This window comes from Pan paniscus, chromosome 5, assembly GCF_029289425.2.
Source record: "Pan paniscus chromosome 5, NHGRI_mPanPan1-v2.0_pri, whole genome shotgun sequence".
NCBI classification, from domain to species: domain Eukaryota; kingdom Metazoa; phylum Chordata; class Mammalia; order Primates; family Hominidae; genus Pan; species Pan paniscus.
The window spans coordinates 172,633,592-172,657,159 of record NC_073254.2 but is presented as its reverse complement, the minus strand read 5'-3'; the positions used below and the strand labels follow the sequence as shown (position 1 = coordinate 172,657,159).

General features: G+C 37.8%; 1 protein-coding gene across 18 annotated transcripts in view; it reads left to right on the top strand.

Moving 5' to 3' along the window:
* SYNE1 (spectrin repeat containing nuclear envelope protein 1) overlaps window positions 1–23,568 on the top strand; it is a 519,329-nt gene that overhangs the window by 4,948 nt on the left and 490,813 nt on the right. For 17 of the 18 annotated variants that reach the window (XM_055114235.2, XM_055114240.2, XM_034963099.3 and 14 more), the window contains one exon: window positions 4,428–4,717. In XM_055114235.2, coding sequence (XP_054970210.2) covers window positions 4,651–4,717 — 67 coding nt within the window. In that variant the 5' untranslated portion in view covers window positions 4,428–4,650. Of the gene's footprint in view, window positions 1–4,261; window positions 4,718–23,568 lie in introns of those variants that run through there. The other variant, XM_055114232.2, reaches the window with a different exon arrangement.

The window sequence follows — 23,568 nt, the reverse complement described above, 5'->3', positions numbered from 1 at the left end:
TTAGCTGTGCCTTGTGCTGCTATTGGTTTTGGAACAGAAGAGCACACTTGGGAGTACCTCTGCATTTTAGGGCCGTCTCTCATATTGCAGCTGGAGAAACTGGGAACAGGGGAAGGAAAATGGAAACTAGTATTTGCTGAAACTCTGCTACATGCCAGTCAATCTGCTGGAAACATGACATATTTATCTTTTAAAAAAATTAATTTAAGCAGAATAAAATTAAACCTAATTTGGCATAAGCATCATCTGTACCTCATTTTACAGATGATGAAAGAAGGGCTCAGAAAAGCTCATTTTTCTTAAGCCTGCGTGCACAGTAAGAGATAGAATTAAGATTCAGCTCCAGGTCTTTCTTAGATCAAAGTCTGTGCATTTCCTGGTACCACACTCTCCTCCAATAGGTAGTTGTTGAGGACCTTCATACATAGAACCAGCTCAAAATCACCCAACTAGCTGGGATAAAGTTTAGCCTAGAACTGATATTTCCTAATTCCCAGTCTCCTTTTATTACCTTCTTTTTATTAACATCATTTAAATTTCTTATTAAACCATGTAATTAGATAAAGTATCAGTAAAAAGCAAGAAAATCATGATTTCACAAAATAGGAAATATGTGTACATGTGAATGATGAAAGCAAAATGTTTAATGTCTGAAAAAGGAAGGATATTGCATCCACTTTTTTTTGCATTGAAGAGGAAGAGGTTTTCTGGGGATTTTCTCATAAATGTAAAGTATTATGAACTTGATTCAATGAAACAAAAAATATATATCGGGGGCCTAGGATGTGGTCAGGGATATACTTGGTGTCAGTGAATGAGATTTTGCAATGTTATAGCCTCTATACCAGTGAAATGTTCACCGTTTCTTTAGAGTGAGGTAAGACTAGCAGTAGTGAAAGATAGAAGCCAAATTGTACCTAGGATAGTATGGATCGTTGATGTTAGAGGCCTCAGTGGAAAATAATGGTGAGTGTTGGTTGGTGTGTTTAGGAAAAGCTTCAAGTGGTATGTGGATCCTGGGCTAGGTATTTCCATTTGTTCAGCTGAAAGTGTTCTTCAGAGGGATGATGTGAAGGGGTAATGAAGAAATTGCTCCTGAGTTGTTCCAAAGATATGAAGCATGAAGGGGAGAGTGTTTGGATGTAAAACCTATACGGCCCCTCTTCTGCTGAGCTCAATTAATGGCACCCCAAATCCTGAGAGTCATCTGAGACTCCTCAGATATACACTCTGGAAACCCCACCTCCTTCTACCTATACCCACCTCCACCCCTGGGTGACCAATCACCAAGTCTTACAAATTTTGCTCCCTAAAGCTGTGTTATATTTGATTCTCCACTCACTCTGCTACCTCTGTCTGATTTCCGTCTTTGGTCATCTTCTACCTGGATTCCTGAGATACTTTCCTAACTGATCTTTCTGGATCTTCCAGTTTTGTCCTTCTCAAATACATCCTTTAAAATCATAGCTAGAATAATCCCAATCATACCTTCTCACTTCCACCTTAAGATCTCTCAGTGCCTTCCTGTTGCCTGCTAGAGAACCAGAACCAAACTTCTGAGCATAGCACTCAGGGCCCTCCGCCATCCGGACACCACCTCACTCTCCGCCCTCTTTTCCACAATGTCACCTTGTAGAGTTTCTCAGTGTCTGACTGGTGATAGTTCCATGTCCCAGTCATGCTGTTTCTCATGCCGAGGCCTTTGCTCAAGCTCTTCACCCTGCCCAGGATGTGTCTTTCATATGTTTCACCTGAGTGACTAACCCATTTACCAAGACTCAGCTCAAGTGTCTGCTCCTTGCCAAGAAGGACACCTTTCCAGAACACCCACACTGGCTTAGCCACCATCCTCTGTATCTTCCCATCTTTGTATTTGCACTTAGCCCTGGTATTTTTATATTATCTTTTCTATGTTTTATCTCCCACTGTGTCCTAAGCTCTTCAAAAATAGTCTCTGTGTCATATCCACCTTAGTAATCCCAGCATTGAGCTCTGGCACTCTGAATGTGTTAGTTATGCTGTGAAAGTAAGACTGGATGAATACTGGGCACATGCAGGGAAATTCTGAGTTTAATGTAACGAGAGAGAGAGAGGGCATGCACAGTATTTCAGATTAATCTACCAAGCTATGTGAATGTGAATTAGAAGAGGATAGAGGCAGAGTGATTTCTGTTGCAATGATTTAACCGAAATCCCTTTTAATTCCATAATTCTTGATTGAAGGTGGGGACTGTGTGTTCATCATCTGTGAGCTCCAGTGCTGAGCCCAGCTTGGAGTGGGGTATCTGAAATGAAGTGAATGTCTTTAACATACATGCAGATAAATGATATAGATAATAGGTAGATTGGTTGATTGATTGATTTCAGAAAGTTATATTTTTGCATTTGAAAACCTAACTTCCTAATAGCTTAGGGGATCCATTTATAAGGTCCTTCAGGCACTTTTCACTATCTATTATTCTCCCAAATTAAGATAGCTTTTGTATGTAGGCAGGTGGAATATTTTTCCCCAGGATATACAGGCTGCTAATGGGCACACAATTCCAGCAGGGCTATAGGTATGTATGTGATAGCCCAACCACAAGTAATTATTTCTCCATGAAGAATCCCTTGGAGAGTTACCCACTGAGAAGTACCTCTCTAGCCTATAAGACACCAAGTATTGGGTACTACTTCTAGTATATACTCCTTTCAAGTAGCCAAGAGAAGTTTGCCTCTATCTTCCTACCAATGACTTCCGTTCACTGCATCGCTGTCCCCTGTCTTGCTAAGTTAGTAATGCTTTCTTGCTCCAGTACATCCTTCTGATGCATTGCACATGGGGCAGCAGCAATGTGCCAAGGTTTGCATCTTTTTTTTTTTTTAGATAATAGGCTAAAAAGCATGTTACTAGCTTTGCATTCATACATTCTGACCAGATACCAATATATAATAGTATTAGTAATGCCATTTTAAAATAAATTGTAATTCATAATTGCACTCTATTACTTAACCAATCCTTCATGAGCAATGTCCTTTTATGGACTATAATCCAAGTTATAATATAATTTTTACAGCACTCACAGGCTCCTCTCATTTTCTTTTTTCCTTCAGGAAGGTGCACCATCTCACATGTATGAGCTTTCTTTAGGAGTTTTGCTTTTGCCATTCTCCCCTTCTTCCTCTCTTCCCCCATTCCTTTTTTTAACCTTCATCATCATAACCTAGAAATGCAATGGGAACTGTAATCAAGTATCACCTCCCTGTGGGCCTCTTCGGAGGCCATTTCTTTCTCTTGGTGCATTATTCACCCCCTCTTCTTTCTGTCTAATTATTTCGTTTATGGCAATACCTTCTCTTCAGCTAAACCTAGGGTTAGGAAATTCTTATTTAAAGTACATTTTGCAATATCAAGATTTCAACGACTACTCTCCTACCTCTTCCCAAAGCCCACTGCACCCCCTCCTCCCCCCCCACCCCCATCAATGAAACTTAACCAGCCAGGCACGGTGGCTCACACCTGTAATCCCAACAGTTTGGGAGGCCGAGGTGGGCAGATCACTTGAAGTCAGGAGTTTGAGACGAGTCTGGCTAACATGGTGAAACCCCGTCTCTACTAAAAAACACAAAAATTAGCCAGGCGTGGTGGTACACGCCTGTAATCCCAGCTACTTAGGAGGCTGAGGCATGAGAATTGCTTGAACCTGGGAAGTGGAGCTTGCTGAGATCACGCCACTGTACCCCAGCCTGGATGACAGAGTGAGACTGTCCCAAAACAAAAACAAAAACAAAAACTTAACCAATGCAGAGAATTTAGAAGGAAAATGTCCACTCTGCTTCGCCCACCCCACCCTAGCCTTAAAACTTTTGAGTCTTTATACATAGGGAGGAAAAAAACTAAATCATACCCATTTGGCTTCTAAAATTGGAGTACTTGAAACTCAAATTTTTAGAATGAAATGGTTTTTACATTTATACTGCTTTAATTCATCAAATTGGTATGAGAAACAAGGATTTGGTCCCATTCCTGGAAAGAGTACAACACAACAGAGCAAAACATGTGCAAAGCAGGCTAAATTAGCAGATTAGAGAACCCGTGCATATTGAAAACTAGAATTGAGTGTTTTTAGTATAAGGGAAACCACTTTCATAGATCAATGGAAAAAGGTGATAGTTTAAAAAGAAAACATGGAATGAAAGTGAACATTTCTTCTTTTAGCAATCCAATTTTATTTTATATGTCTCATTTATGTATTTATTTTATTAAATATCATGGGAATTCCTAACATTTGCATAGTACTTTGTAGTTTATAAGTGATTTCACTAAGTTGTTTCACTTGATAATGGACCAGGCATTCAAATTAAATAGAAATATTTCTCCTTTTAGCACTGTGGTGACCTTCGTAGATTTTTTTTTTATGTTGTACCTTTTCTTTTTTGTTTTTCAGGTTCTTGAGTTCATGTAAGAGGACAGTCTTAAAACGGAAGAAGAAAAAGAAGCAGTTCAGTCTTTGGGAGAGCTGCCTCCTTGTTGAGTGCTGCAAAGGCCTGGAATTCATTTATGACAGAATAGATCTAGAAAAGTCCAAGCATGTTTTCTAGAGGGGTGTAGCCCTGTGCTGCCTCCAGTGAAGAGTCTCTTGGTGTTGGCTTCGTGCTTCCGGACGGACCATGGCAACCTCCAGAGGGGCCTCCCGGTGTCCTCGGGATATCGCCAATGTGATGCAGAGGCTGCAAGGTAGGGGGAAGAAATTTCAGGTTTTAAAAAAATTCAAATACCATCTTAACCCACAATCAGTTAAATTTGTTTGGGGTTTTACTCAATTTTATGGAATTATAGCCCAGAATGGGATGGATGTCTTTATTCCAGTGTTTTCAAACAGGGCCATGCTGTCTTCAGAGGCTGTCTTCATTACATAGAAGGAAAAGATAAAAATACAGCTTTTTTTTTTTTGTAATTTTGTGTCTGCATTAGCATGTCTTACATGGTTATTCATTGTCCAGTTGGGAATTAAGAGTTATTGCCAAATGTACTGCTGCTGTTGTTCAATAATACCAGTGACAATACATCCTCAGTTGTTTTGATAGATTATGGACAAGTTGTGGACATATAACTATATGCTATTGTCTAATAGGTGAACCAGTGGCATTTCCCAACTAGAAGACCCTTAGATATTTAGAATTTTTTTAAGAAAAATGAGGCAAAAGAGGCCCAAAGAAATGAAACGATGTGATGAGATGAATTGTTCGTGGCAGGGTACAGACTAGTCCTGCATCCTTCAGTGATGCTCTTCTACAACAACAAACAACAGTGGTTCTCTTCTCTGCTTTTGATTTTTTTTAAGATGGAATCTTGCTCTGTCTTCCAGGCTGGAGGGCAGTAGCGCTGTCTCGGCTCACTCCAACCTCCATCTCCCTGTTCAAGCGATTCTCCTCCCTCAGCCTCACAAGTAGCTGGGATTACAGGCATGTGCCACCATGCCCGGCTAATTTTTATTTTTTTAATTTTTTTAATTTTTTTTTTTAGTAGAGATAGGGTTTCACCATGTTGGCCAGGCTGGCCTCAAACTCCTGACCTCAGGTGATCTGCCTGCCTTGGCCTCCCAAAGTCCTGGGATTACAGGCATGAGCCACCATGCCCGGCTGCTCTTCTCTGCTTTCTAGAAGAGAACTAACAGGGAAATACTATAGAAACTCATAGGTGAACAGATTCTAATTGTCAATTTTCTTTACATTTATGTTTCAATATTCCTTGAAACAAATATAATTATCACCTGTAGTTATCTAAAGATATTGCTTCTTTGTCATAATCCCAATGATATATTCACTGCTTCATTGTCAGAATCCTAATGATATATTCAATGTCATAAGCCCAGCCTTCAAATGCATGGTTTCAAGGTATAAAAATACCCCAATTTAGAACAGTTTTGTGCTAGTCTTTGCTAAGAAAGCTTAAACATAATGTTATAGCTTGACTTTTAGGTTTTCTAGTATCTCCGACAAATGATCATTGTGGTTTTGCACAGTATCAATGATATTAATTTGTCACAGACCCACTTTCTTTGCTTATAATGCATTTGCTGTGCATAGCAGTAATTTCCAGTTAAGCATTCTTGACCTTCAAATACATACCAAGCTCTTAAATCGGGGTATTCATGACCCAGAACATGCTCACAGCTATAGAAAATCAGGATATTGGTGGAACTAGGAGTTTCTCCATGTCTGTCCAGAGATCACCCACTTGATTGAGAGCTTCTGTGTTCAAGTGACCCCCCACTCGTGTTTATCTGCCTGGACTGGTTTGTGATGCTTCAGTGTGAGTGGTACATGTTTCCTATTTCTTGTTGACCAATCCCACATGTCATGCCAGAAAGAGCCTTGTTAGATAAAAGATCCTTGCTGAATATATAGATGGGTCTAGACCTTTTCCATGGGCTGAAAATTTCTCTGCTTGGGTCTGACCAGCACCAAGGATCTCAGATTTAAGTTGTACATCTTCACCTGGGTAGATGCAATGCTGAATATGAGTTCCATTCCACTGTCTATGTTTGTCTCGGCTGTTTGTCTGAGGGTAAATTGTTGAACCATTTTGTGCCTCAATGACATCATCTATGAAATGATGGAAAGGAAGTCGGTGAGTCCCTTACAAAAGTGTGGGGAAGATAATAAGGTAGTAAAGCAGATTTTCCTTTGAGTATATTAGATGTGAACATTCTCTGGATGACATACATCTTGACCATAAGTGAAAGTTGCAAACAGCAAATTTGAATAAACTCAATCAGAATCAGACTGTGTTCCTACAAACACTCTACTCTTCATTCTGATATTAGTTTGAGTGGAAGTCCTTTTTATTAAGATAATTGGGCTAGGGGTGAGAGGAAAGTGAAGAGTATGGATGATTTAATGTTGTGTTTTATTATGTTTTTATAGTAGATTTAGTTTTGCTTGAGAAATCTGTGGCATGGAGGAAAGAGCTGGAGCCTCTCACCCTATCACACAAATAGGCCTGTGACAGTGGATGCCCTATTTAACATCTACGTGTCTAGGTGCCCCATTTGCAAAATGTGGATTGCCCCCATCTGCTTAGCCCCTCTCAGAACTGTTGTGAAGCTCAATGAGATAATTTACTAAAGGAGATTTAAAAATTATAAATGCTGTGATATGGTGAGCCATTCAAATAGTCATGGAAGAAAACTGGATGAGAAGGCACAGCCTGATAATTTGTTCAATTTTTTCCTGCAAATTTTTCTAACTATCCAGATTTTTGGAGGAATGTTAATAGTTTTGTACACTCTGTGCTGTATAAAACTAGTAATTTTATTACACAATAAAGTAACTATACTTATTGCATTAATTAGCTTTTATTTCTATAAAAGAGAGAGTTATAAGGTGGCATAAGGGTACCTGACAAAGTTAGAAGAGTAAGCCTGAAAATTCAGAAGACAAAACTCCTGAGCACTAGATACTTATCACTAGCCTTTGGTATCAATTACTTCATGTCTATAGGTTATGTTGGCTACAAAATGTAAAGTCTGTACTGCTACAAAATGCAACACATCTAGCCTGCATCAAAGGAAACTGGGTGAAATGGCAGGAAGTGAAAGTGATCTGGCGAGTGTGTCTTAACAAATTGATCAGCTGGATTAATTCTGCTGATTCAGTTGGTGACGTGCAGGTCTCTTGCTCTCAGTTGTCACTGTGCATATTTACTAATGCTTTAAGTCCAAAGAGGGGCCAATCTCCACAGAAAGAGGAGATCTGTCCTCTGTCAAGGGTATTTAGTAACCCTGCTTACCTGCTGGAACCTCCAAACAAGTGCCCAAGATCCTAATAAATGGAGGGCTGGTATTATTGCCCAGATAATTAAGACAAATTTGAGGAAAAGTAAATTTCCATTAACGTAAACAGAACCAGAGTTGCTAATTTTCAAAGTTCGAATTCATAAGAACATTCTCCTAGAATCCTTTTTCTTTGTCTAGATATGTATAATGAGTAACTAATGTGTTTGAGGTTTTTTTCCCCATTTTTGGGTTTCATTGTCATTTCAGACCTGTGCATAACTAATAAAGAGCATGCAGCTTTGAATAATTGCAACTTGGCACTACTCCCTTGCTTATTTAGCTTACACCCATAATTGCTGACTATTTTTCCTGCTTTTAATTTTTATTTCTAGGGCTAGGAAATTAAAGCACACACAGAGATTGCTACATAATTTAGCTGCAACAGTAGTCATTCAATATTTCACCTTTGCCAATATTTGTGCTTGTTTGAGCATAATGTTTTAGGCTGGGATACTGAATTATGGATGAGCAGTCAGACTGCAATGCAGAGTTTCGTTTGCTTTTAAGAATAATGAATGTTTCTGGAACTTTAATCAATTTAAATATAACCGTAAAAGCAAATACAGGACAATAGTATAATAAAGGGGTATTAAAACTTTAAATGCACATAATTAGTACATACATTTTCTGCTATTCAAGACCAACTAAAGGGGATCCATTTAACAGGTGGCTTATGGAGTCACTTAGTCACAACTAAGAAAATAAATGGCTGAACTCTTTGGATTATAAACTTCTTTTAGATAGTGACAACATTTTAAGGCTTTTTTGTAATTTTTCATAGTTACTTAAAAAGAACTTGTTGACTGACTTTTATTAACTACATTTTAAATGTGAACATACTGTATTAAACTTTATGTTTCTAAAATGAACATATCAGTGTTGGTTATTGTAGGATGGGGTGACATCAACGCAATCTTACAGAACAAGTGGTAAATGCCAGAAAACATTAAAATGTGCATGCTTAGGTGTTGTATATACAAAAAAATTAATAGGAGAGTAGGATTATTCACTGCAAGGACAAATTTTGATTATTAAACCTTGTGAATAGATTGAAAGAGAAACAAACAAACAAAAAAGGATAAGCATTTACCCTTGGAGATATAGCTATGAAATTTGCTAATTGTTCAGTATAAAGTAATCACAATCTCCTCTTGAAAATTTTTTATGAGTAATAAAAACCTTAAACCTTTTTTGTTTTAAGTATAATATTTCTTATAAGTTCATTACACAAAAGAAAACTTCAGACTAACAGAAGTATACTGAAAAGTCAAATGAAATAATAATAAATAATTGATGAAAATGTAACTTTCTTTTAATTTAGCATCATTGGCTATGATCATAGCTTGGAAAAGAAAAAGCTTGGCATCCTATGAAGATTGAAATGTTTTTATAATGCCTTGATTAATTTTTATACTAATGATTGTTGGCCGCATGTATATCTTCTTCTTTTGCAAAGTGTCTGTTCATGTTTTTTGCCCACTTTTTAATGGCGTTGTGATTTTTCTTGTAAATTTAAGTTCCTTATAGATGCTGGATATTAGACCTTTGTCAATTGCATAGTTTGCAAAAATTTTCTCCCATTCTGTAGGTTGTCTGTTCACTGTGATGAGTTTCTTTTGCTGTGTAGAAGCTCTTTAGTTTAATTATATCCCATTTGTCAATTTTTGTTTTTGTTGCAGTTGCTTTTGGCATCTTCATCATGTAATCTTTGTCTGTGCCTGTGTCATGAATGGTATTGCCCAGGTTGTCTTCTGTGGTTTTTATAGTTTTGTGTTTTACATTTTAGTCTTTAATATATCTTGAGTTAATTTTTGTATATATCTTGAGTTATTTTTTGTATATGGGGTAAGGAAGAGGTCCAGTTTCAGTCTTCTGCATGTGGCTAGCCAGTTATTCCAGCATCATTTATTGAATAGTAAAGCCTTTCCCCATTGCTTGTTTTTGTCAGGTTTGTCAAAGATCAGATGTTTGTTGCTATGTGGTCTTATTTCTGGGTTCTCTGTTCTGTTCCATTGATTTATGTGTCTGTTTTTGTACCAGTACTATGCTGTTTTGGTTACTGTAGCTCTGCAGTATGGTTTGAAGTTGGGTAGCATGATGCCTCCAGCTTTGTTCTTTTGCTTAGGACGCCTTGGCTTTCATATGAAAAAAAGCTCGGCATCACTGATGATTAGAGACATGCCAATCAAAGCCAAAACCATCTCACAACAGTCAGAATGGCTCTTACTAGAAAGTAAAAAAAGTAACTGATATTGGCGAGCTTGTGGAGAAAAAGGAATGCTTACATGCTGTTGGTGGGAGTGTAAATTAGTTCAACCTTTGTGGAAGACAGTGCGGTGATTCCCCAAAGACCTAAAGACAAAAATACCATTCAACCCAGCAATCCCATTACTGGGTATATACCCAAAGGAATATAAATCATTCTATTATAAAGAAACATGCACTCATATGTTCATCGCAGCACTACTCACAATAGTAAAGACATTGCATCCATCTAAATGCCCATTAATGGTAGACGGCACAAAAAAATGTGGTACATATATGCCATGGAATACTATGCAGCCATAAAAAGAAAAAGATCATGTTTTTTGCAGGGACATGGATGGAGCTAGAGGTCATTATCCTTAGCAAACTGATACAGGAACAGAAAACCAAATACTGTATGTTCTCATTATAAGTGGGAGCTACATGATGAGAATACATGGACACATAGAGGGGAACAACAGACACTGTGGCCCATTGGAGGGTGGAGGCTAGGAGGAGGGAGAGGATCAGAAAAATAACTAATAAGTACTATGCTTGATATCTGGATGATGAAATAATCCATACAACAAGCCTCCATGACACAAATTTACCTATGTAACATACCTGCACATGTACCCCTAAACTTAAAATAAAAGTTAAAAAAACTTTATACTTTATTACTCTAACTTAATGACTCTTCTTATTAAAACACAAAACAGTGTCAAAAACTCATGTATTATATTTAGGCTGAAATCCCTTTGGGTTTAATCTCTCTTTTCCCACATAAATATTGTGTAAAATTATCTCAAATTTAAGTATGATACAAAACAGTGATCATTTCTTTATATTTTGGAACATCATAGTTAAATACATTTTTGATAAATAAATGAATAAATCATTATGCCTAACTTAATGAATTGAAGATAAAATTGATCAAGGCAATTAACCAATTAAATCAATTACATTGGGTCCTACTTTACCTGCCCTCTTTTTGAAGAATGTGTATCTGAATTTTTGTTTTAATCAAGAGTGGTTTTTTACTATAAAATCAGTTTAAAGATACACATCTTGCCTGAATGAGTGATGTGTTTGTTGTTTTTGTAGATACAATGTTTTGAGCACATTTTCCTTTTAAATGGTATATTACTTGTTCACATCACTTTTATTAATAAATTTATGAAAGTGTTTACATTCGTGTAGTGCTTGGTCCTCTAAGCCCCTCTGTTTGCCAACCTATTTCATCCATTGCGCTTCATGGAGAAAGTGCTTCAGGCCTTCAGGGTCTTCAGTGACCTATAAAATATTCGCTCTCAAATAGAAAAAGAAAACAGTTAAATAAAAAAAAAAAAGCAAAGGTTTACAAATACTAAATTATGGCAAGCAGTCAAATGTAAATCAAATCAATTCAAAAATTATATATGTGTCAGTATATTTTATATGGCATGTAAATTCACTTTATTGCACCTTTGATATAGTGTGTGGCAGGCCTCTAAAAGTAAGTGTCTAAGGTCTACAAATCAAACATAAAGTATCCCTCTATGTCATGTTACCTCCACATGAATTTTTTTAAACATATTACCTTACTTTTGTTACTCTTATGATGTAACATTAAACACATATAACAAAATTACTTCTTTGACCTCCCTGTTAAAGTCCCAACTTCTTTGGCTGGGATTCCATATTCTAAGTCCATTTTAACTGTAACAGCTTTTTCCTCTAGCTCCCCTATATATCCACCTATGTCAGCCAAAGGTTACTACTTTCCATGCTCGGAAGATGTCCTGACTCTTTCATCTCCTTCTGGGGCACTTTCTGGAATGAGCTCAAGTCACTGTTCCTAAAACCTGACTTATCTTCAAGGCCCACCTTCAATGCAACCTCCTCAGCAAAGGCTTTATTGCCAATACAATCAGAAATTTCCTCTCCTTCCTCTAAACCCCTCTAGCTCTTTATAGCACAATATGACAATTATCTTCTGTTGCTTTGTATTGGGTTGCGTGTATGTATCTAACCTATTCACCCAGAATATAAAAACTTTGAGGACAGGAATTGGGTCAAACGCACATCAGTGCCCTACATATTGTCTAGCATAGTGCATTTCATAATATGGACACTTCATAAGTATTTGTTAAGTGCATATAATATAAATAGTTAATATTATATTTATTTTCAATGGGGGAAGCTGGGAGGCCAGAATAGAGGTTATTTTTGACAAGTCAAGAGACAGATGATGGGTTGAACGGTGGATGGGGAGAGAGTTGGTAATATTCTAGATATATTTTGAAGGTAAGACTAAAACAATGTGTTGATGAATTCGGTTTGGTGTATAAGAGAAAAAAATTAAACTTGGTCCTCTCACTTTTAGTTTTGAAATAAAGAAAAACTGTTGTGTGGAACAGCAGTGAGGAGGAAAACTGAGACCTTATTTTGGACATGTTACATTTTAGATGCCTGGTAGATTTCCAGGAAAGGAGTTGAGTATATGTATGTAACTGTAGAGATCAATGGAGGAGACACAGCAGGAGAAAACATTTGGACGTTGTCAGCACAGAGATAGTGTTTAAAGCTGTGAGATTTGTTGGCACCACCCAGGGAGCCAGGACAGATAAGAAGAAAAGAGGTTTGTGAAATGGGGCACTCAACACTGAGGGAAGTGGGGAATGAGGAGAGTCCCACATATGAGACTAAGAAGCTGCAGCCTGTGTGGTAGGAAGAAAAAAGACAAAGGAAGGTCTGAAAGCCAAACAAAGAATGAGTTCAAGGAGGGAGTGATCAACTGTGTTAATGTTGTTAATTTTCTTTACATGTACATGTTTCTACATGTTCATAATATATAAAAAGAGTATGTGCATTTTATATATAAATATCAGGTCTGAGCAGGTGCGCGTGTGCCTGCCTATCATTTAAAATCATTTCTGGAAAAATAAAGAATGGCTTTGTGCATTGCCCACAAGGAGGTTCAAGATGCTCAGAAATTCACTGGTTAGGAGCAATTCTTTAAGAACGCGTTAAATATAATTCTATACCTTATGTAGAGCCCATTTAGACGTAAGTCCTAAGAGTAAGACGTCTCTTCTTTCAGGCCCTCCCTCAATCAGCCTCCCTCTCTTGTTGAGTTGGGGACCGTGCTATGAGCTGACAATGACTCTTGTGAAATTCTCCTGTTGGTACCATCTTGGACACTTGTGTGTCACTGCCCCGCCTCTCAGTGCCTTCTTTCCTTGGGCAACCCTCCCCTTAGACGTCTCCACTTGCACCCCTTGACATTATTTGTCTAGATCTTTGCTATGTAACTAAACTAGTATTATTCCTGCTTGTGTTTTGGGGAAGTTCTTTATGGAGTCAGAAATGTCTATTTTCCTTGCTTTCGTCATTGTTTAATTAGCTCTGCCAGGGCTCAAATTTATGAAAAGAAAAGAGAAAGTATGGCACTACAGGTGACTGGATTGTCTGGAACATTGTAAACTCTGGGATTTCCTCTCCATGAAAACCTGGATGGAACCCTCCCCAAAAGTAAGGCAATTGAATTGGGGAAATTGCATCTGCATCTGGAAAAACTCTGTTAGCCACTGTGCTGGTGGCTGTGTGACCCTGTGTATGTTGGATCAGAGCTGAGGCCTTGGCGTGGTCTCTGTAAGAGGAGTGAAGACCACGCCAGAGCCCATGAAGTTTAGAGTTCCATGAATGTATAATTTAAGGTAATATGTACTTATAAAGGGGGAACCAGACTTTCAGTTTCATGTGACAAATCCCTCATATATCTTAAGAAACTTAGAAAAACAATTCACATCCCAGGTTATTATTATTCTCTTTTATATTCTTTCAGATTGGGGCTAATGAGGATATTACACTTTGTGTGTGTGTGAGATTCTCACACCTAAATACCTAGTTTCTGATCTTTGTATGACAGTCTGTAGTTTAATTAAGCAATTGTTAATCATAAGTATTCAGTGTTAATCATAAGTATTCAGTTAATCATAGGTAGTAATTTATTTTAAATAGTTGAGAATTTACTGTATAAGAATATATGCAGCCTTCCCATAATGCCGAGGATAGACAATGATAATTTTCTATTTGTTTCTTCTCAAATAAATACATGGAAACATCTCAAAGAAGTTGGTGACTGCCCCAGACAGATTCAGTTTCAAATTATCCATGTACAATTTTGAATTATTTTGATGTCGTGAAGTTTGTTAAGTATTCAACAAATGGTTTCTGTGGTAACTTATGTTCTTTTTTGTTTTTTATTGTTCACAATGACCTCTTGGATTAAAAACAAACAATTCCTTCCTCTGCTGATATTAATCTTTCGTATTTAGTAAACAGTGGTCTCCACCCACATTAAAAAAGTTATTTACCTAGAATTATGCAATTGCCTTCCATTCATTTGCTTCCTTTCTCCTCACATGTGTCACTGGCACTTTGAGTTCCTTTCATCTGCCTATTCTTTATTCTACTGTTGACTTGTTTACTGACTTGGGAAGAATTTTGAGATTCTCAGGACCTATCTTTGTGTTCTTTGTTGTTGTCATTGTTGTTATTTGTTGATGTTGTATTTGTTATATGTTGTTGTTGTTATAAGTTATGAGCCACTGTGTTCATCTTGCCAAGAATTACACTGATTCCGTATTCATGGCCTGCTTTTTCAGCTCCTTTACTTTTCTGGGGCTTCTCACAGATTATTTTCATTTTATCCAATTTTGGCTGATAGGAGCATTCCTTGCTCCACTATTCAACAGAAAAAAGTGGAATTCTTACAATACATCCAGAAACCTAGGAATTCAACTAGACCACATCCCAATATTGTAATAAGACAGATCTTTCAAAACACAACTCCAGTGACATCCATTGTCTTCTTCCCTGCTTAGAAGCTTGCAAGGACTCACTATAACCTTCCAGATAAACTCATTATGGTTGGAAGGGTGTTCATTGCCTGACTTCGATTAACCTTCCTTTTTTCATTTCTACTCAGCCTCTATAAACTATGGTGTTGCAATCCCCCGAACAATTTCTAGATTCCTTCAAGCCAATCTCAATCTCATTTCCCTGCCTTACATGTTCTTTTTGCCTTTTGCCTTTCTCAAGTTTCAAGACTCAGCTCAAATCCTGCCTCCTCTGTGAAGCCTTTCCTAATACCACCAGCCAGAGTGAGAGGATTCCTCGTTTGTACTCTACTTTGAACATGTTTCTATTAAGGTGTTGACTGCATTAGTCTGTAAGGGTTTATGTAAGAAGCTCTGTCCCCATTAGTGTATTAGAACCTTGAAAGTAGGCATCTTGTCTTATTCAACTTCGGATATCCAGTACTAAGCACAAGTAGGTACTCATATTTTTTTCAGCTGACATTTAGTAGGTACTTAGTTTATTCAATCATACATTCATGCATTTAACAAATATTTGTTGGGAATCTACTGTGCTCAAGTCTTCTGAAAGCAAATGTAAACGTAACTTACAGACTTTGTTTCCTCATGGAGCTGTGGTCTATGAGAGTGACATAATAATTGGAGAAATTTAAAAACTGAGTGGTAGATACTATGGGTAAGTATTTATTTAATGAATAGTTGAAAAACTAAAACTTCTACAGAAACAAACACATATAATTAAGGAAATTAACCAGGGTAGCACTCTACTGGATGGTCTAAATTATTTTCATGTCATCTTTTACTCTGCAAAAACACCTTCCCTTTAAAAAGCACAAGTCCCTATAGGCTGGTGTGGTTGTTTAGATGGGAAGGTACTTATGGTTCATAATTTGCTGTTCTTATTTTGCAGATGAAATAACAGAGTTCTAGAGTGGTTAAGTGGCAAACCGAGTTCCTAAGTAGATATTTGAGGGACTTCAGTTTCCGAGAGAATTGAGGGGTAACTCAGTATTCATATATTCATGCATATTCTTTCAAGATTGTTCTTTTGCATAGCTGTTAATGACCACATGATCATTATGGATAGGCGGCAAGCCTGGCTACCTTATTTTCAGGATTCAGCACAAAATAAACAGTTATTAGGAGTAATTAATACACAACAGGGCATAAAACTGTGTGCAGGGCCCATCAGAGTGCAGGACCCTGTGCAACCACTCAGGTCACACACCATGAAGCTAGTCCTGGGAGGAGGTCAGAATTTGGAGGACCTGGGACCCTGAAGACTTTAGGGTCATTGCAGAAGAGGAATTAAGAGGTAGAAAAGTATGAAGAAGAATGGAAGTAAAACATCAAAGAGAGCCATTAGCTGTTTCAAATTGTATCTGGAATCAATCTTGTAAAAGGGAGACTGTCTCATCCTCATCTCAATGCTCCCTTGACCAGAATCAACACTAGCTTTGTTGTTGTTGTTGTTTTGTTTTGAGACAGAGTCTCACTCTGTCATCCAGGCTGGAGTGCAGTGGTGCAATCACAGCTCACTGCAGCCTCAACCTCCTGGGCTCAAGCAATCCTCCCACCTCAGCCTCCCAAGTAGCTGGGATGACAGGCATATGCCACCATGCCTGGCTAATTTTTAAAAAAATTTTTGTAGAGACGAGGTCTCACTATGCTGTGTAGGGTGGTCTTGAACTCCTGGCATCAAGCGATGCTCCTGCCCAACCTCCCAAAGTGTTGGGATTACAGGTGTGAGTGACCGTGCCCGGCCCAACACTAGCTCCTTAGCACTGTCAGGCAACCTGTCTACGGCTTACTTATACAGAGGACCTGGGAGCCCACCCATCACTTACAACTTTATCTTTCCGGGTTCAAAATAACTTATTATAAAGATGATTTCATGGTTATTTAATGAAGTGAAGCTTGCCTATACATTTCTTTACAAGGAAAGATCATTTTGAATATTAATTATTTCAATATCAAGTTTCCCACCAAAAACATTTAAGTCATACTGAATAATCATGATGAGAAACTAGTAATTACTTTGCTTATTTCTGGATACATTCATGCTAATTATATGTCTCTAATTTCTCTGTTCCAACAATTAGTAGGAAATGTGATACATGGCATACAAAAACACTGGTGAAAATTTCTGTCTCTGGACTTTGTCTTATTCAGTGAAGATGTAAAAAATTCCTAAAGAGTGCTTTGCTCTTGTGTCTGTAAAAGTCAAAAGGTGTGAAAACACTTTGTTGAGAAAGAATTGCCAAACTCTTGAGTAAGAGTCAGATATTCTGAGATCATTTTGTGTTCTAATGGTATGACACTTCTTTGAGTATATAATTATTGTAGGTAAACACCTATGCATAATTAATAAATTTAATAACAAATTAATGTAAAAGATGTTTTAATCAGACTGGAAATGCATGTGTACAAATAATACTCTAACAACTTTTATTTGATTTTATGTTTTTGTTTCTTATGAAATATGTCTCAACTGTGTGATAAAATGGCTCCTTTTCAAAACAATAATTCTTAGCACCATAATAATAATCAAAGAAGGAATGTTATTTCTGATATATTTGAAAGTTTTGTATATTTTGTTCTCCTATTACTTTGTGCTTTTAAAAAAAATAGTTTCAAGACAACATTGAGTCTTGGAGTCATCTTTATGCATTTAATATGATGATAACAATAGTTGTACAAAACTCCATTAAATATTTATAAATATTTGGAAGACGGCTAATAATACTAAACATCCTACTTTGACAAGTTAACATTACCTATACAATGATCTGCATTTTTTAAAAAGCAAACTTCACTAGCAGGAATAGATATGCATTTTAAAATAGCTTCCTAGGTGACACTTAATGGTTGAAATGTTGTGATCCTGAAAGAGTTATACAATTTCATAATTTTGATGGAAAAAAATCTTTCTTTTTTTATTATACTTTAATAAAGGGTACATGTGCAGGTTTATACGTAGGTATACATGTGCCATGTTAGTTTGCTGCACCCATCAACTTGTCATTTACATTAGGTATTTCTCCTAATGCTATCCCTCCTCCAGCCCCCACAGACAGGCCCCGGTATGTGATGTTCTCCCCTGCCCCCCATTTCCAAGTGTTCTCATTGTTCAGTTCCCACCTATGAGTGAGAACATTCGGTATTTGGTTTTCTGTCTTTGTGATAGTTTGCTGAGAATGATGGTTTCCAGCTTCATCCATGCCCCTGCAAAGGACATGAACTCATCTTTTTTTATGACTACATAGTATTCCATGGTGTATATGTGCCACATTTTCTTAATGCGGTCTATCATTGATGGACATCTGGGTTTGTTCCAAGTCTTTGCTATTGTGAATAGTGCTGCAATAAACATACGTGTGCATGTGTCCTTATAGTAGCATGATTTATAATCCTTTGGGTATATACCCAGTAATGGGATTGCTGGGTCAAATGGTATTTCTAGTTCTAGATCCTTGAGGAATCGCCACATTGTCTTCCACAATGGTTGAATTAATTTACACTCCCAGCAACAGTGTAAAAGCGTTCCTATTTCTCCATATCCTCCCCAGCATCTGTTGTTTTCTGACTTTTTAATAATCGCCATTCTTACTGGTGTAAGATGGTATCTCCTTGTGGTTTTTATTTGCATTTTTCTGATGACAAGTGATGATAAGCATTTTTTCATGTGTTTGTTGGCTGCCTAAATGTCTTCTTTTGAAAAGTGTCTGTTTATATCCTTTGCCCACTTTTTGATGGGGTTGTTTGTTTTTTTCTTGTAAATTTGAGTTCTTTGTAGATTCTGGATATTAGCCCTTTGTCAGATGGGTAGATTGCAAAAATTTTCTCCCATTCTGTAAGTTGCCTGTTCACTCTGATGGTAGTTTCTTTTGCCGTGCAGAAGCTCTTTAGTTTAATTAGATCCCATTTGTCTATTTTGGCTTTTGTTGCCATTGCTTTTGGTGTTTTAGTCATGAAGTCCTTGCCCATGCCTATGTCCTGAATGGTATTGCCTAGGCTTTCTTCTAGGGTTTCTGTGGTTTTAAGTCTAACATTTAAGTCTATAATCCATCTTGAATTAATTTTTGTATAAGGTGTAAGGAAGGGATCCAATTTCAGCTTTCTACATATGGCTAGCCAGTTTTCCCAGCACCATTTATTAAATAGGAAATCCTTTCCCCATTTCTTGTTTCTGTCAGGTTTGCCAAAGATCAGATGGTTGTAGATGTGTGGTGTTATTTCTGAGGCCTCTGTTCTGTTCCATTGCTCTATATATCTGTTTTGGTACCAGTACTATGCTGTTTTGGTTACTGTAGCCTTGTAGTATAGTTTGAAGTCAGGTAGCATGATGCCTGCAGCTTTGTTCTTTTTGCTTAGGATTTTCTTGGCAATGTGGGCTCTATTTTGGTTCCATATAAACTTTAAAGTAGTTTTTTTCAATTCTGTGGAGAAAGTCATTGGTAGCATTGAATCTATTAATTACCTTGGGCAGTATAGCCATTTTCACAATATTGATTCTACCTATCCATGAGCATGGAATGTTCTTCCATTTGTTTGTGTCCTCTTTTATATTGTTGAGCAGTGGTTTGTAGTTCTCCTTGAAGACGTCCTTCACATCCCTTGTAAGTTGGATTCCTAGGTATTTTATTCTCTTTGCAGCAATTGGGAATGGGAGTTCACTTATGATTTGGCTCTCTGTTTGTCTGTTGTTGGTTTATAGGAATGCTTGTGACTTTTGCACATTGATTTTGTAATCCTGAGACTCTGCTGAAGTTGCTTATCAGCTTAAGGAGATTTGGGGCTGAGACGATGGGGTTTTCTAAATATACAATCATGTCATCTGCAAACAGGGACAATTTGACTTCCTCTTTTCCCAACTGAATATCCTTTATTTCTTTCTCTTCAATGAGTGCCCTGGCCAGAACTTCCAACACTATGTTGAATAGGAGTGGTGAGAGAGGGCATCCTTGTCTTGTGCCGGTTTTCAAAGGGAATGCTTCCAGTTTTTGCCCATTCAGTATGATATTGGCTGTGAGCTTGTCATAAATAGCTCTTATTATTTTGAGATATGTTCCCTCAATACCTAGTTTATTGAGATTTTTTAGCATGAAGCACTGTTGAATTTTGTCAAAGGCCTTTTCTGCATCTATTGAGATAATCATGTGGTTTTTGTCATTGGTTCTGTTTATGTAATGGATTATGTTTACTGATTTGCATATGTTCAATCAGCCTTGCATCCCAGGGGTGAAGCCAACTTGATCATGGTGGATAAGCTTTTTGATAGGATGCTGGATTCGGTTTGCCAGTATTTGACTGAGGATTTTCACATCGATGTTCATCAGGGATATTGGTCTAAAATTCTTTTTTCTGTGTGTCTCTGCCAGGCTTTGGTATCAGGATGATCCCAGACTCATAAAATGAGTTAGGGAGGATTCACTCTTTTTCTATTGACTGGAATAGTTTCAAAAGGAATGGTACCAGCTCCTCTTTGTACTTCTGGTAGAATTCAGCTGCGAATCCATTTCTGATCCTGGACTTTTTTTGGTTGGTAGGCCATTAATTATTGCCTCAATTTCAGAGCCTGTTATTGGTCTATTCAGGGATTCAGCTTCTTCCTGATTTAGTCTTGGGAGGATGTATGTGTCCAGGAATTTATCCATTTCTTCTAGATTTTCTAGTTTATTTGCATAGAGGTGTTTATAGTATTCTCTGATTATAGTTTGTATTTCTGTGGGATCTGTGGTGATATCCCCTTTATCATTTTTTATTGCATCTATTTGATTCTTATCTCTTTTCTTATTTATTAGTCTTGCTAGCAGTCTATCAATTTTGTTGATCCTTTCAAAAAACCAGCTGTTAGATTCATTGATTTTTTGAAGGGCTTTTTGTTTCCCTATCTCTTCCAGTTCTGCTCTGATCTTAGTTATTTCTTGCCTTCTGCTTGCTTTTGAATTTATTTGCTCTTGTTTCTCTAGTTCTTTTAATTGTGATGTTAGGGTGTCCATTTTAGATCTTTCCTGCTTTCTCTGTGGGCATTTAGTGCTAAAAATTTCCCTCTACACACTGCTTTAAATGTGTCCCAGAGATTCTGGTACGCTGTGTCTTTGTTCTCATTGGTTTCAAAGAACATCTTTATTTCTGACTTCATTTTGTTATTTACCCAGTAGTCATTCAGGAGCAGGTTGTTCAGTTTCCAAGTAGTTGTGAGGTTTTGAGTGAGTTTCTTAATCCTGAGTTCTAATTTGATTGCACTGTGGTCTGAGAGACAGTTTGTTGTGATTTCTGTTCTTTTACATTTGCTGAAGAGTGCTTTACTTCCAATTATGTGGTCAATTTTAGAATAAGTGCTATGTAGTGCTGAGAATAATGTATATTCTGTTGATTTGGGGTGGAGAGTTCTGTAGATGTCTATTAGGTCTCCTTGGTGCAGAGCTGAGTTTATCCTGGATATCCTTGTTAACCTTCTGTCTCATTGATCTGTCTAATGTTGACAGTGGGGTGTTAAAGTCTCCCATTATTATTGTGTGGGAGTCTAAGTCTCTTTATAGGTCTCTAAGGACTTGCTTTATGAATCTGGGTGCTCCTGTATTGGGTGCATATATATTTAGGATAGTTAGCTCTTCTTGTTGAATTGATCCCTTTACTTTATGTAATGGCCTTCTTTGTCTCCTTTGATCTTTGTTGGTTTAAAGTCTGTTTTATCAGGAACTAGGATTGAAACTCCTGCTTTTTTTTGCTTTCCATTTGCTTGGTAGATCTTCCTCCATCCCTTTATTTTGAGCCTATGTGTGTCTCTGTACATGAGATGGGTCTCCTGAACACAGCACACTGATGGGTCTTGACTCTTTATCCAATTTGTGAGTCTGTGTCTTTTAATTGAGGCATTTAGCCCATTTACATTTAAGGTTAATATTGTTATGTGTGAATTTGATCATGTCATTATGATGTTAGCTGGTTATTTTGCCTGCTAACTGATGCAGTTTCTTCATAGCATCAATGGTCTTTACAATTCGGCATGTTTTTACAGTGGCTGGTAGCGATTGTTTCTTTCCATGTTTAGTGCTTCCTTCATGAGCTCTTGTAAGGCAGGCCTGATGGTGACAAAAATCTCTCAGCATTTGCTTGTCTGTGAAGGATTTTATTTCTCCTTCACTTATGAAGATTAGTTTGGCTGGATATGAAATTCTGGGTTGAAAATTCTTTTCTTTAAGAATGTTGAATATTGGCCCCCACTCTCTTCTGGCTGGTAGGGTTTCTGCTGAGAGATCCACTGTTAGTCTGATGGGCTTCCCTTTATGGGTAACCCGACCTTTCTCTCTGGCTGCCCTTACCATTTTTCCTTCATTTCAACCTTGCTGAATCTGACAATTATGTGTCTTGGGGTTGTTCTTCTCGAGGAGTATCTTTGTGGTGTTCTATGAACTTCCTGTATTTGAATGTTGGCCTGCCTTGCTAGGTTGGGGAAGTTCTCCTGGATAATATCCTGAAGAGTGTTTTCCAACTTGGTTCCATTCTCCCCATCACTTTCAGGTACACCAATCAAATGTAGATTTGGTCTTATCACATAGTCCCGTATTTTTGTAGGCTTTGCTCCTTTCTTTTTACTTTTTTTTCTCTAACCTTGTCTTCTCACTTAATTTCATTAATTTGATCTTCAATCAATCACTGATACCCTTTCTTCCACTTGATCGAATTGGCTATTGAAGCTTGTGTATGCATCTCGAAGTTCTCATGCCATGGTTTTCAGCTCCTTCAGGTCATTTAAGGTCGTCTCTACACTGTTTATTCTAGTTAGCCATTCATCTAATCTTTTTTCAAGGTTTTTAGCTTCCTTGCAATGGGTTTGAACATGCTCCTTTAGCTTGGAGAAGTTTGTTATTACCAACCTTCTGAAGCCTACTCTGTTAACTTGCCAAAGTCATTCTCTGTCCAGCTTTGTTCCATTGCTGGCGAGGAGCTGTGATCCTTTGAAGGAGAAGAGGCACTCTGGTGTTTAGAATTTTCAGCTTTTCTGCTCTGGTTTCTCCCCATCTTTGTGGTTTTATCTACCTTTGTCTTTGATGTTGGTGACCTACAGATGGGATTTTGCTGTAGATGTCCTTTTTGTTAATGCTGGTGCTGTTCCTTTCTGTTTGTTAGTTTTCCTTCCAACAGTCAGGTCCCTCAGCTACAGGTCTGTGGAGTTTGCTGGAGGTCCACTCCAGACCCTGTTTGCTTGGGTTTTACCAGCAGAGGCTGGAGAACAGCAAATATTGCAGAAGAGCAAATATTGCTGCCTGATCGTTCCTCTGGAAGCTTCATCCCCATATAGACCCACCTATATGAGGTGTCTGTTGGCCCCTACTGGGAGGTGTATCCCAGTTAGGCTACATGGGGGTCAGGGACCCACTTGAGGAGACAGTCTGTCCTTTCTCAGAGCTCAAACGCTGTGCTGGGAGAACCACCACTGTCTTCAGTGCTGTTAGACAGGGACATTTAAGTCTGCTTAAGCTGTCTGCTGCCTTTTGTTCAGCTATGCCCTGCCCACAGAGGTGGAGTCTACAGAGGCAGTAGGTCTTGCTGACCTGTGTGGGCTCTACCCAGTTTGAACTTCCCAGTCACTTTGTTTACCTAGTCAAGCCTCAGCAATGGCGAACGCTCCTCCT